At 37.4% G+C, this 15,886-nt stretch overlaps 1 protein-coding gene and 1 long non-coding RNA gene across 2 annotated transcripts; one reads left to right on the top strand and one right to left on the bottom strand.

Annotated features, from left to right (window-relative positions):
- Positions 1 to 700: 700 nt before the first annotated feature.
- Positions 701 to 3,562, bottom strand: LOC137284126 (uncharacterized). The gene is made up of 5 exons (XM_067815806.1): positions 3,144 to 3,562; positions 2,615 to 2,758; positions 2,221 to 2,319; positions 1,836 to 2,021; positions 701 to 1,427 (listed from the first exon to the last, which is right to left on the bottom strand). Exons 1-5 carry the CDS (start codon positions 3,337 to 3,339, stop codon positions 1,375 to 1,377), a joined length of 678 nt encoding a protein of 225 aa, XP_067671907.1. The 5' UTR covers positions 3,340 to 3,562; the 3' UTR covers positions 701 to 1,374.
- Positions 3,563 to 7,664: 4,102 nt separating this feature from the next.
- Positions 7,665 to 13,216, top strand: LOC137284125 (uncharacterized). Its single transcript, XR_010956885.1, has 3 exons — positions 7,665 to 8,780; positions 11,513 to 11,597; positions 12,100 to 13,216. It is a non-coding gene; the product is annotated as an uncharacterized lncRNA (long non-coding RNA).
- Positions 13,217 to 15,886: the final 2,670 nt, after the last annotated feature.

Raw genomic sequence — 15,886 nt, 5'->3', positions numbered from 1 at the left:
GGTGTTGATCACATACAAAATATGCTATTTCTTATGGTATTTTGGATGGTGATAAGAGGATCAAATTAAAAGACTAGTAAGGAACATTAGGCCTATGTTCTGTATTTGTTATTTTAATGCAGTGATAGACAAATAACCCACCAAAACAGTATATTTCCATTTCCAAGAATACTTAAGTAAATTTGTCATGGTTCTTTTGCAGCAATGATGTTCAACATGAATTACAACGACATATCTTGAATGTCTATACCCCAAAGTCAGTATATAAGTTTCCAGGTATCTTCTATATGATTGGAAAAAGAACCAAAATACACTATTGACACTATGTAATCTGCCAAGAATTATCTACTTAATGTAGTCAGAATTTGCTTTTGTTTCTGATGTAATCTGACCCCAGGATCGACCTGGAGGGATGGGGTCTGTGGGCTGTTTAGTACTTTTCATAGTTTCTATTACCATCTGAACCTGTGCATGTTGTGTTGTAAAATCAGGACATTCGATAGTTGTGCCTTTGGTGTCAGACATTTAGGGGGCGTGAGTGGTTTTAGCGTACATTTTAGCAATATTCAAACTATACGGCGGTGGTCTGTAAATAATCAAGTCTCAAGTGATCAAGGGCGTGAGCATCGATCTACGCAAATGTGTAAACCAAGTCAGAGATCCAGACCACCAAACAAGGACAAGCAGAACAAATCGAAAATAATGACAGATACATTTTATTCTTAGAAAAAAATGACAAAAACTGCTCTAGAGAAGTGGAATATTCCATTAACTTCAAACTACATTCTAATCCACCATAGTGACTGCTGAACAAGTCAACGTCAATATTTTTCATGTCAACCACATACCGTATAATTGCAAATTATATAAAACACATTAATCACGCATGAAAGATATATTAAAAGGGAATGTAATGTTGATATATAATTATACATGGTATTTTAGACCGTTTGTCCCACCCATCGTGTCAAAAGTACAATGATTCTGCACTGTCACTACGGATAAGCCATGAACATTTACATCGTTTGACTGCCCTCACTTTGAAGACTTTCGCATGGTTCGCCATGGTACCAAAGAAAACACTCAGGTGTTCTCCAGTGTACTAGAAGTATTTCGATTTTGGATAGTCTTGGACCCCAGCTGGTCCTGTATCCAGAGTTATGACCTTTTTGCCAGTCCTCATAGTGGGCATGCTTCTGCTTCTGCGCCACAGCCAAGCTGGTGTTGAACCTTTTCTTTTTTTATCGCCATCACTGCGTTATATACCCTCCCCTATACCATTGTCATCAATGTGCTCACTGACATCAATTTCCAGTTTCTTGACCAGCACATCCACATTTGAAATTCGTTGAAAGTAGAGGACAAGTGCAGGAACTACGTGTCTAGGACAGGCGCAGAAGGTGGTGGTCTTTCTGTCTCAGGAACACCTACAGAATACATACTTTTTAGTATAAATGTCAAAACATTGTAGAAAGATAAAATGATGTCAAGTAGAGAGATACTGTTTAAGTCTTCATATCCAGGTGTCCTTTCTACCCCATGTTCTTCTGTTACATAGTAATAGAGTGAGAGAAAATCAGGCAATCCTTCAGCCATATCGTGACTGAAACAGTAACTTCTTTTAAGTTTATTCTGAGAAATCTGTCGCCAAAGCACTTTAAAATGACAGAGATTCAAAACTATCCTTTAACTTAAAATATAGGACATTACAACATTGGACCATGGTACATAGATGACGAAATATCCCTGATAACCCTATGAACAATACAATCTCGTGTGTAGTTAATTTCGATGGTTATGTTCTTGATAAGGGCTGTAGAAATAGTTTCCCTTACTTAATCTCTGCATTTCTTCCTGTGCCTGCCCACACTCTTGAGTGCCACTCTTGGTGCATTTTGCTTTGGTCAGTCTCCGGCCGATTCCTCTGCACAGCTCACGTTTTGCCTTGAAGGCCACAAATGCCAGAATTACAACAGCAACTACCCCAGCAATACTTCCAAGGACAATCAGGGGTATATTACCTGAAATTGAAAATACTCAATTCTTAAGCCCAAGGATTATCAGAAACATATGCTACGTTGCCCCGTTGCTAGCGCAGGCATCCTTTTGAACAACATCCACAGTCAGCAGTATACCTACTTCTATAGTCAAAAGCTATTAAGCAAAACAGTTACCGACCGGTTGAGGAGCTCTAGATACTGTAATAACAGTGACTCTTACGTTTACTGTCCATTGAAGTATGCCTTTCCTCCTTTCTTGATCCATTTGAGGATGCGACAGTAACAGCACCAGTACCATACACGGTTGCTGTTGTCCATTCTGTAATGAAATGCACGACAACAACATAATATACACGTTTCATTTCGTCTGTTAAATATCTCGATAGATTAAGTATATGACTTAAAACAATGCTTCAAGAAACCGAAAACAAATATTCTCGACTTCAGACACACTTTGTCGTGAAACAAACGACCGCTCCATGATGTATGCTCACTCATTTTCTTAATCGCAGAGTTCATATGAAGAATCTGTTATTAATATTGGCTAAAAAAATAACTTCGTCCTTCCACCTGTAAGAACACAACTATTACAGAGGGAGGCATGAATTATTTACCGGGGCAATGTTGGTTGCACTGTTCTTGTTGGCCTGTCTTCTGGGCGTGTCTACACAAAGAGTCACAGTCCTCGCACCGCCTCACTACGTCGTCATAGTACTGTGTGGGTAGACACTGTTCCCCTCTGACAGCCTCGAGGTAACCTGTGGATAAAATGACAACATTCATAGAAATATTATGTCACTTATCTGTAAACTAGTTTAACACATTTACCTTCAGTATAGAAAAGATGTGACTTCTATGGTGATATTTGAAGCTCCACTTCGAAAAGTCATTATACAGTATATAGTAATCTGTGTCCCAGTATTCTAATTGTAAGCCAAACAGCAAAATTAATGCGTCAGTCATAAGTCATAACAGTCGGCGTTGGTGTGAAGAATCTTTTAAATGGTAGTAATTTACGCTCATTTCATAATCTATAAGTGAGAAATATATCCTACTGACACCAACACTTACAGAATATACAAATATCAGACACAGTCATAGTTTGCTCACGTAACTATATATACAACGAAATGTCAGACTGACCTGGACACTTGTCATGACACATGTCAACGGTCTTTTGGATCATAACGTGTTGACAGATGTCGCTACAGTGGTCACAATTCCCCGTGGCGGCATCAAGGTAAAACTCGTTTCCACAACTCGGCTTACAGATCGACTCGGCAATGAAGCAAATGAAAAGAAGAGAAACAGAACCAAGGAAAGAAAGGTAACCAGCCATGTTGTATTCTATCCGTTTTCAAACTTGCTCCAAAAAGATGCAGAACAACTGATGACGCTCACGCCCTCTGTGTCAGCCAGAATGGAGACGGTGTCAATGACGAAGATGTTGACTTCATGGACGGTAGAACGGGATTGACAAGACGTCATTCTGGCAAGGAAGTTTTATCTAGACCTAATACGCAATATCGGGGTGGGTTTTACCCGGAGCATTGATGTGGCACGTTACGGCGCATGCGCATAATAAAGAGCGATACCCTTTGACCAATCCTCGTCTGCCAAGTGTATATGTGCATGCATGACCGATATACGACTGATCAATGAAAATAAGCGTATTGTCATTTGGGTTCTGCGATATTATAATCCAGAGACCTGTACTTACTTATGGCAGTGTGTGCACATATAAAAACAAAATAGTGAAACATGTATGTCATTTGAACATTATGATGCACCCGGATATAAGACCTGCCTTGTATGATTTATTGTTGTTGACACATATATGTCCATGGATTCTATGAAATGCATATGAATTAAAAGCCTGTGTGTGTGTTAGTGTGTGTGTTAGTGAGTGAGTGTGTTTGTGTGTGCCCCTGTGTGTGTGTGTAATTTCTTGTGTGTGTTTCATTTCTTGCCAGCGAAAATGTATTCCGTCGATACCTAGCTAGTCTTAACTCATTAAACATCCACCTTGAACATGTACTAAGATTTGGCAAATATTTTATGAATAACTGAAACAGTGGAAAGAAAATCAAAACAATTTAAATTCCTAATGCGGAAAACTATCACAATGTTTCCACGAAAATCATACATTTACTAGGATACCAATTTTGCAAATTGCAAATATCAACACGTTGTATGAAAGCTGCAGTTACTCAGATGTGATTGTTTAGGGATATTGTGTACCAACAGCTAGTCACGAAGGCAAACGACAGCAAAGACTGCAGTAATATTTAGGGATACAAATCAAAGTTACTTGAGTTGAAGACAAATGTAAAAAATATAAGTAGTTACTGCACTATTGCCATATTGACACAATTCAAGACGTGTACTTTTTCTAATAAACTTCAACAAAATATGCGTCTATTTATGTTTTTTTCGCGACACCTACCTACCTATATATATATATATATACATATATATATACATGTGTGTGTGTGTGTGTGTGCGTGTGTGTGTGTGCGCGCGTGCGTTTGTATTTCCACACACAGATATGTTGGTGTGATACATCATGCCAATCCCACGGCACTTTCGTCTAACAGTGACTGTCGATGTAACAACGATTTAATAATGTTGTTGTGTAAATAAGAATATTTTTATGCGGTTTTTGAAATGTTACAACATCGTCTCTGCGTATTACATCACACCAAAGTGAGGCTTTGCTCAGGTTTGGCCTGAGAAATTGTCACATTCTCATTGGCTGAAACGTGTAAGTAGGTCATATGACATCAACCTGTTCGTAAACATAAAGGTCATGGGAATGCTGAGTGGACAAATTGTTTGTCTGCTTTGTTAATTAGTACAATTGTATCAAGTTGTGAGCACGCGTCGTGTTAAGCACATAATATTCATGTTATCTAAACAACACGTAATAGTCATGAAATCTTACGCTTTTTCATGACCAGTATTACCCATGCATTACATTCAAAACAATTTCTGTACAATAGTGCATCATCATATTATGATTCACCTTACTGGCTGACGTCACGCAATGCATTATTTATAGAAATGTTCTCAGTTGTTACCTGGAAGTAGGTCTAGGGATGGCTATCTCGACACGTACTGTTTGTAAACATCAAGCTTGTATATAAATTGAACGAATTCCTCTATACAGGTCCGTCCTTGTACAAACCACTTTCACAAGTTAAATGGTGGAAATTATGTCATGATTCTCCACTGTTTATAAACCTTTCATTATTACTTGTTAATACTCACACAAGCATATGAAAGATATATGTTTTAAATACACATCTCGTTTTACCGATTTGGAAATAAATCTACCTGTTAACTTCATCACTTTCTCTGTAAAACTTCCAAAGGAGCAGTATATGTGTATTCAAATATTTTGTAAAAAATGGTGGTAAAAATCAACGGCAATTATACTACCAAATACTTAAGTGACAAAAATATCACCTGACCTGTTTTTGGCAGCGAAACATTACGTAAGTAACTGGTCCATTTTTTAAAAACTGTGTGTAGAAATGATCATTAATGATTCTAAGTATGTGTCACATACCAAAGTAACCACAACAGAAGAATAAGCTATTTTTAAACTTTATTCCTTCCTTTACAATATAATTAAACTCCAATAACTACACAGGACTAAACTAATTATAAATGTACCTACCCAACTAACTAATGTAGTTAGTAGTAGTTACTAGTTACTAACAATACTACTACTGACTTAAATAATGTCCTAATACACACACTAATACAGATTATGCCTGTGTGTGTTATGAACAGTATATAAGGTTACACACGCGCGCACACATGTATGTATGTATGTATGTATGTATGTATGTATGTATGAATGTATGTATGTATGTATGTATGTATGTCTATTAATTACCTATTGTGTTCAAACATGCAAACCTTTGTCACAAAACTTAGAAAGACACCACAACAACTCAACAGAAATCACCTTCCATTTGAAATTGTGCAGCAAAGAGCACTCACCGTCTGGCAATAAAAATCCAGATTACCTTCAGCAAATGGCATTCGTTTTAAAGGAGTTTCAAGGTCAAATCACTACGCCACGTCTTGACTCTACATCGCCATTGAAAGAATGCATACTGGAGATTACCAATCTTCTGTTGCCAGCCGTCTGAATGTTAGTCTGAGCAAAATCTCATGGCTTGCAGCTCGTCGCAACCAAATTTTAAATCAGGTAAAACAAATGACTGTCCTCGTACAGGCAGACCTCGCGTTACCACTGCAGCCCAAGATCGGTACATTAGGGTAGTAGAGTAGGATGATCGCACTGCCACGGGTGAGAGCACAGCAGCCAGGGTTCCTGGACTTCAGAGATATCCGGTACGGAACAGGTTGAAAGAGATTGGTCTGAGAGCCAGTAGTGTCCGTTATCTAAACGTATCCACTTGGTTATATAGACATTACCATCTTCTATACTGGTGTAAAATTCCATGCACTAAAGTCTATAGACGAGTAATACATGTTTGATGTAATACATTCTCCCAACAAATTGTGCGTCTGTGCGCTTTTTCTTCTTTTTTTCTCTCTTATTTTTATAGTAAACTTTTAATTGAATACATCTGTTTACGTCGAAATCAAAATAATACATACCACAAGGAATACTGAAACTGCCACTCAAGCCTTGCATTAAATATGCAAGTAACACTTAATAATTGTGCTATTTACTAATGTAGTATAATTACTACTTTGGAGCAACCCGATAATGCTCAGTGTTGATTCTTCACTGTTGTGGTTCTTAACCAGGAATCAATCCGTAAAGATACCATGTGTGAAACCAGCATACAGCAAAACAATGTGGTGTAATTAACAATTGTAATCTTGAATTCTACAATTAGCTAAGTTTACACATTAATACAAATTACTGAAAATGCACTGCGGTACAAACTTAAATGGAGATATCTTCAGATACACACGAATGTGTTAGTGTGGTGCCTCATGCCTATAAAGTGGGGCAAGGAGGGGAGTTAGACACAAAATCCGTTTACATGAGGTGGTATTCCTGTTTTGGTTGGTCTCTCGTGAAGGTTCCCATCGAGCAGTTACTGATTTTCTCATTTTCAGAGGTTTTAGTACTTTCGTTTAGATTAACACAATATTAAACTGAACAATTCATGCACCCAACCCATTTTGACGCTAGCATATCATGCCTAAAATGAAGGAATGCTAAACTGAACCAGCTATTCTAAGATCGACACTGTCTGACTTTTGCATACTAGCTGACAATATTGTACATGCCTGAATTCACATCTCATAAAAGAACGTTACAAAATCGCCGAGCATTGTTCTTGCCTTCTTTGAACACATATTGGCAAAAAGACACCAACTCGTTAAAACACATATCAACATCACCTTGTGTCCGGTTTTGTCGACTGAACAAGCAAATATTAAAATATCACTTGAAATTGTAATTAACGTTGCAAGCATGAGAAAAACAGTTGTTGGTGGCAAACCTTCATTTGGATACATCACTGGATGTGGGGTATGAATATCAACATTGAGTTGAATGTTTATCATATATTAACACAGATTAAAGATGGACATGAGAAATATACTGATGAATGATTATGACAGTATGTACATGTCAACATGAAGATGTGATTGCCATTGATGGGAATGATGAGTTGATTAAATGTTAAACTGACACTAGTTGTTGACATGATGGCGTCACTGACCTTGAAAATGAAAGGGTTGGCTTTATTGATGCATATTGCAGCAAACCACGGTTTATGGAAGATGAAGATATATCCATAGCCAATACTGAAAGATGAATGCCTAAACACTGGATGCCGTGTCTCCCCTCAAGGTCTGTACTGTGTCTGAAAGCAATGCAAGACGTTTACCAGGAGTTATATCAGGTTTAATGTGCTTCTAGTTTGGAGGTGTTGACAGCGTATGATAAGACCAAAACCACCAACAGCTACAATAGAATTACTTAATTATAATTCGAAACAAGTGCCATCGTAATAGTCAACTCGACTCAGTTTCAATTCTAATTTAGCTGGTTGTTAACATGTTAAATAATGTACCAGTAATTGACACATACTCAGGCTAGCGATGATTAAAACATTTCACATTCATCGTTGACATAAGGTAGCTGTTTCCAACCAGTTATGTACATACCACAACAGTATTTTGTAGCTTTAATATATACATTTGAACTGTAACATTTATCACTAACATATCTCGTATTCACCAAACAAAGTATATGATGATACAGTTATGATTATATGCAATCACGCAAATGCACGTATAAGTTCTGATTTTCAGTTTCACCGATGTTGCACAAACATTCATATCAATAGCATGTCTAATTCTTCACATGGCTCCAAATGTGTCTGATATAAGATCGGCCTTTCGAATGAATCAGTGTTTGAATACTTTAATATATACCAACAATAATACTTCATATATACCACCTTCGGCCGTTTGTCTGTCCCTGTTGTCATATCTAACTGGTCCTTGTGGTGTCTGTCTCTTTTTCCATCTCCAGAAGGTGACAACGGCTACCAACAGTACCACGGCCAGGGAAAGTGACATCAAACAGACGACAGCAACCGCATGCGGAGAAGCTTGTGTTAACAGAGATGTCATCAAATTTGCAAAGTTTCCATTGTCATTTGCACAACATTTTGATACTACTTGCAAAGAATTAGGAACATAGATACTTTTTGAAGACACAAACACCACTTCATGACTCGATGTCATCGCAACAGCGCGATCTCATTGCAACATGTGAGTAAAATCTTTACAAATGCTGAATATGGTAGTTACCATCTTGCACTGGTATCTCATCCTGAATCGCCACAGTGGAAGACGAAGACTTGAAAGTCACAGCAGCCGGGACTGCTTTCTCGTTTGCATCCTCAACTTGAATATGTGATCAATATCGTTACGCCTTCATCAACGCAATGAGTAAAGCATACATCGTATCCTATTCTTTTCACCATTTGCTTCAGTGTTATACATAGAGATAGGTATGGATGCATACAGACATAAACGCACATACATGTATGCATGCATACATGCCTGCATGCATGCGTACATACATACATACACACACATACACACACACACATACACACACACACACACATACATACATACATACATACATACATACATACATACATACAAAAAGGCAGAAGCGCGTAAGAATGACATTCCATTTCGGCACACAGCTATGTTAATTTACCGGGACATAAATCTTCACATTTCTTCAACCTCCCTTGCGCCTCAGCCTGGTGACAGAGAGAAGCACAGCTACGACAGTCATTTGTTTCAGCATCGTAATAATAATCTCTTTGGCAGGCTGTAGAACAGAATAAACATTTTACACAGGTTGGTGACAGTGGATCGTCAGTGCACAGTGTATTGGGTTTTGTAACATTGATATGATCACTATAAACGTGGCAATTGCCCATTGATGGATCAGGAATCTTTTTGCTATTCGTGATAAGACTTGATAAGACCCCTGCTGTTGATTGTATATGTGTAGCTGGTTGACTGAGAGCAGTCTGTACACATTCATAAATCACTTGCATACACAAGACGTTTGTTTCTGGAAACAAACCCCAACACTGAGCATCGCTTGAGGCAACATGTATGTATGTTGAACATTGAAATACGGACATAGTGTTACGAGAAATAATACAAAGCTAGCGTACTAGAAATGTGTTCAGTACCTTTCATGATTCACTTATTTCCGCCTTATTTAAATAACCCACTAAACTCACCGATTGGTTATTACATATGACGTCACGGTTAAACAAGAGAGGTCGGTCGGACACTCACTCAGCTCTGTTGCTATGTCCGGGTCTGTGCACATGTTCTGTCACTGAGCAAGCCACTCGACATTAAACCCCTTTCAATGTATTCATAAAGAGTCCCTCGAGGAATCAGCTGATGTGTCTTTTTCATGCGTGAATGTCAACACTGAGTGAATGTAACCTTAACGTCATAGCGTCAAAATAAAGTTTCAATGCAAAATATGCTTAAAATTTCAAAGAATGAATGAAAAGATGCGCAACCCCAAAAGTGCATTATAATGCAAGTTTTTATTTCGTTTAATATATGTTACATTCAATATGTGTGACCAGCATGATCAAATATATATGATCAATGCACACATACATATTTACTGAAATCAAGATAAATTGCAACATGTTCATGGTCAAACGTAATACGCGCATTAGAGTAGAAATGACTGTTCAAATGTTATCCATGTGTAACACAATTTGAAAAATGTGACCCGAGCTGAATGAGCAGTGTGACTGATTACAATGTTTGCACACATACATATGTTTATTGGTATGTTCTGTGTTGGGACAGTTAGTACAGTTTCGTGGCAGTTTGGCGAAATATTTAGTTTCTAATACTGGGTCTCTTTTACGGATGTTCTATAATGGTTTGTAATGTACCAGACACATTGTAACTAACATGGAACTTTTGCCCCCGGCCTGCAAATGTAAGCAGACATTTCCAAATATTTTCAAAATCTTCTAATATTCAATGCAACCGCCGTGACTGTCCCGAGAAACAGATTATTCTTGATGTCAATATTGATGTTAAAGGTTTATGAATACACAACTGAAAATCAGTGTTGATACCAGACCCCGATTTTTCGAAACAATCTAAGTCTGAGTTTTGACTTAAGTTACAGGTTTCACTCAAATTTGGAAAAAAACCTGCAGGAACATGCATTTCCCAGAATCGACTGAAATTGATATTAAACTCAAGCATAGTGGAAAAATAAGTTTGATGGATGAATAGGTTACGTTGTTTGGTATTTTTTATCTGGAAAATACATTTGAGTTAAAATTTCACTTATTACAAAATTAGTTATTATAACTCCGTGTATGCATTTGTGCTGTGGTGAAATCGTGTGGACCCGTCAACGTAACCCATATCTTTCCTGCACCGAGAGGAAAAGGTAACCGATTTCTGATCCCTCAGTTTTGTGTGCGACGTCATGGAATGTAACACAACAGAATGACGTCATGAAAAGTGATTCAGATTTTATCGCCAATAAGTAGATGAGTAAGAAGAACGGGAAGAAACTGAGACACTGAAGTCTGTTGAAAGTATGGAAAACGAAAAGCGGAATATGACAGACAGACAGACAGACAGACAGATAGATAGATATATAGATAGATAGATAGATAGATAGATAGATAGATAGATAGATAGATAGATAGATAGATAGATAGATAGATAGATAGATAATTTAAAATTTAATAGGTGTTCGGGCAACTAGGCCCGTTCGCGGAATATGATGTGCAGTTGCTTAACAACTGGCTGCTATTGGAGAAGGAAAATAGAGACATAAGAAAAGCTGTGTGTTTTGTGTGTTTTAGTGTAATTCTTTTTTATAGAGAGTAAATGTTTTATCTAAAATGATAGATTCTTGCTTGGTTAGTATTAAGTGATAAACTATTATGACATTCCCTTTTCCATATCTTATCCAGTGTCATCACGTGACAACATACAGAAAAGGGAGGGTGATAATCTCGACTCATCCGACGAAAAACAGTGGATAACAAGCACATTCGAGTAAGTTTATCCCACCTTTTGTGTCATAACTGAATTTTTTAATGATCTATTTGCGAAATAGAAAGGATTCATATATTTTGATTGCATGCAGTGACCAAACATTCTTTTGTAATTTCTCATCAAAATTCTTTAATTGCGCTTGTATGTAGCCAGTGTCAATCTACAATTCTTATAGTGTATCGCATAGCAATATATACATTGATAGCAATCACAGCCATGCTTGAATCATCAATATTTCGAAAGGAACTAACCCCATCCCAAGTAGTCATAGCCTTGTGACTTGTTTTGTAGTGCATCCCTTCTGTATGGGATGATGTTTATGATATCAGCCCCTCGATTGTTTAGTACAGACGATTTGCAGGCTGTCGTCGAAGGTCTTGAAATCTGAGTTTGGCATTTCATGGTGTTTTTCATAGATTAGTAATACGCCATATTCCGCTGGGGCTTCGTTGTGTTTCCTTATATTTCGTTCTTGTAGGAAGTGTGTAATTGATCTTTTCAGGAGACCATGCAGTACAATCACCATGAGTGAAAACAAGATGATCAGAACAGCCAGAGAAATGACCGCGTATTGTGCTTCAGAGGACTATCTGAAAAGAAAGAAAATTAGAATGATTAAATTCCAGATATGGAAAACCCTCAAATGTCACCGATTACTCAAAGTTAGTCGAATACCATAGTATCGAGTTTTGATGTGCCGATCTGCGTATTCCCAATATACACTTTATCTACTGTTGTGTCGAAGCTTGGAATAATTACATAGTGCCATTAAACTTCGACTCAACGGCGTAACTTGGTATTTAAAATTGAGAAGACGGTGTGTATCTCATTCAGGTAAACACCCTTGCATTCAAAGGGAGTGATTTGTAATCAACTCTTGGCATTTTAGTAATGTCAAATAACCTGGCATTGTGAATATTTTGAATAGAGTGAATATCACTTGCGGCCATAGGATCAGGATTCTTCTGCACTACCCTTATGGACACATGTTGTTCAGTTATAATGCATATGAATTGTCCTTCGTACTTGAAATGCAAAAAAGAGCAAATTCTCCCTAGTTTTGTTTAAGAACAACATGTTTCAATGAATCGTAGTCGCTTAACTCTAAGTAACACTTTCTGACAAACCTTTTCATATAGGAAACATATGCATTAGACACAGCTTTATTACTAGTAATCACAATCTTTTTTGAATGCATACCAGTTGACAAAACTGCCTCAATAATGTGTATACACAACTACAAAACACACTTACTTTCTACACCCACATTTGATCATTGTAGCACGTGTATGTTTATGTCAAACTAATAAACAGCAATTCGAGGTAGTATCATCATTGATGCTATGCTATTGTTTCATTTTTTAAAGCTGTACTTTCGTCGGAAACACTGACAGAAAATATTTGTTGCCATATTTGTACATAACAGGTACTGAAGGATCGAAATGGTCGTTTTCTTTAAAGACTGTTTAACTTACCACTACTGAGGTTCATGGTTGATTGCTCGTAAGTGGATGTCACAAAGTCTGTTACCCGATCAATCAGTACCTCCGTGACAGGTGTTTCGACGCCGACTGAAAAGCATGAGGCACTCAAGGAATGACTGTACTCAATGAAATACGGAACCAGGTGAAGTCCTATCCTCTAGAAGTCAAGTTTATATTGGATGATGCATGAAATGCATGTACCATAAGATGCCTAATTACTGTAGAAATAGATTCATTTGCTACATTTAAATACCTTTGTGTAACTGAAATGGAAATACATTTTATTGTATACCTGCATGTACGCATGTGTCCCTCAAATAAAACTATACACGTCATCAACTAACGTTTATACTGAAACTCCAATGTCCAGTGGAGCACTATTAAAACCATGCGGTGATTATACCAGGTGTCAGCGAAAAGGTGAGTGTATCCTGTCTCACCTTTGTCAACAGACACTAACAAACACACCGATGCTCATACTGATGATCATTTTCTGTCTGGTCCAGATTCCCTTCTTTACAGACCGCCGCCATATAGCTGGAATATTGAATATTGCTCACTGCGGCATAACACTAAACTCACTCGCTAGTCTGTTTTGCTTTAAACACACGGGAAATAAATTATACGTTATACGTTATATGACTGTAATCACAAGTCATTATCCACTCGTCTGTCATTTTCAGTGGGATCATTCTTTCAATCACATTGTAACAATACCTGGACAAGATCGTTGACAGAGTTCGACCGTTCCTCTGACAGTAGCCTGGTGGCATAATTCATCGCAAGGTTTGCATGTCCCAGACACTGGTTCCAAGTAAAAGTCTTTTGAGCACGTCGACATCCTTGACATAACTCTTCTGGTTCACACTGCTGAATAACGACGGACTTTAGATAAGAAACGCTATGGTTGGTTCTTTCAAACTTATTGTATCTTAATACAAAAAAAATACTCTGTAACAATGTTCATAAGTGTCCCGTGAAACTATAATCATATTCCCTTTCATACAAGATGTGCAACTTCCTCATTATTTACACACGCCGTCTCTGGGCCAATACTAACCCCTACACCACCTAAAGATGAAAGGCCAAGAGTTAGCCCAGAAACGTTATGTGTAAATTATTAGATAGCTGCACACCCATATATCAAGTGCCTCGCATAATACCAAATTCTTAATGCCTATCAAACATATACGCCATTTTTCTTTTGTTAAGTATAGCCGATAGAATTACACGGGTGGTTATTGAAAGTGGACAATATGTACTTACTCGCGAAGTCTGCGGAACAACTGATTCTCATATACATGTAATGCTATAGTTAATATTCATTATTAATAACTATATATGTACTGCTCACAAAGTCTGAACAACAACTGATTCTTATTAATAACATTACTATAGGAAATTTTCATAAAATGTACATGTACTACAAAGACTGCAGAACAACTGACACACGCCAAACAGAACAACAAGCAAACAAGCAAACACACTCCGAGCTAATTTAGTGGATTATCTGTCTATTTCAACCAGGATACCCTGGTGACGTCACCACTCTTACTGTTTTGTCATTCTTTCGAACGAATAGAGAGACAGATGTGTGGTCGCAATTATCATGTATTTCAAAAGTAATAAGATAAATCATTTTGGAACGTCGTGGAATCGACTTTCTATATCAGTACTTCGCCCAAATCACAAACCACTTTTGTAGTATTACAGATGTGAACCTCCACAGTCTGTACTGTATTATATATGTGGATCCTAGTTGTACTTTTATTTTCCGTTGTCATGACTTGTACCTGGTACACTTCATATTAAATACAATAGGTTAAAACTGAGACAAAGTATCAGTTAATGTCTGATAATTGGAACGTATAAAACAGTTTGCCACTTACCAGTATGTCAGTTGTATTATCAAAACACCTATCAGTGTCTTTGGTATTTCGTCGAAAAGTTTAACGCCTACACGATAAGGAAGTTTAAGTCACAGGAAAAACCCATAAAAACTCCCATAAAAAGTCCTCTACATGTAATAATTTATAAACTTCGTTAATATCATACTATGTCCTTAAAAAAGGTAGGGGATCTTCATTTTTTCATTTACGATTAAAAATATTTAGGAGATTTATCGGAGTCCATCAATGTTGACAGGATATTATTGAATGTTTTGAGCGGGCATCACCATTTGCACTTCCTTACAACCATAGTTATTTGGAATGTAGTAGCATTTGAAAGATGATTGGTGTATGGCATGTAATTTTCATATATACGATTTTCATTTTAAAACAAACGACTAGAAACAAACACTAACAAATGTGTGACGCAAGATAAGTGTCAAAATTAATGTTCTAAGTGATTTCTCGTCAAAATTAAGAATGGTACCCCATGCACGTGTATGAGGCTACTGCCTTGTGTACGTGCATATTATGCGTTGTGTTTACAGTTGGTAATAGAGGGAAGTGATGGTGCGTTCCTAAGATGTCTGTCCTTGAAACGTTTGTTACCGTTTACACTTCCTATCCAAATCGAAAGTTCATTATTCCCTACTGTATTGAAGAGTATATAAGTGTTACACACAAGATATGAGCTTCATACTTTTTACCCATGTGAGGAGTCGAACCCGGCCTTCGGCTTGTCAAGAGAACGCTTTAAACTATTTGGCTTCCCTCCCTCCCTAAAATTAACGCCAGATGCAACTCCCTGTCGTTACGTGCACTGTATGTGTCCATGTCTTTTCACGTGACTATTTGATTTGCCTTTTTATCTGTTAGTGCAGGGTTCTACTGGTTTTCGCGAACATCTCATTGATTT

Source organism: Haliotis asinina, chromosome 5 (genome assembly GCF_037392515.1).
Source record: "Haliotis asinina isolate JCU_RB_2024 chromosome 5, JCU_Hal_asi_v2, whole genome shotgun sequence".
NCBI classification, from domain to species: domain Eukaryota; kingdom Metazoa; phylum Mollusca; class Gastropoda; order Lepetellida; family Haliotidae; genus Haliotis; species Haliotis asinina.
The sequence above is the reverse complement of the archived record's forward strand: the minus strand, read 5'-3'. Positions and strand labels throughout refer to the sequence as shown.

Coding starts and splice junctions, on each gene's coding strand:
- LOC137284126 (XM_067815806.1), bottom strand. CDS start 3,339: ATGGCTGGTTACCTTTCTTTCCTTGGTTCTGTTTCTCTTCTTTTCATT. Junction 2,320..2,614: donor GTGCAACCAACATTGCCCCG/GTAAATAATTCA, acceptor ATTTCATTACAG/AATGGACAACAGCAACCGTG. Junction 1,428..1,835: donor GGAAGAAATGCAGAGATTAA/GTAAGGGAAACT, acceptor TGTATTCTGTAG/GTGTTCCTGAGACAGAAAGA.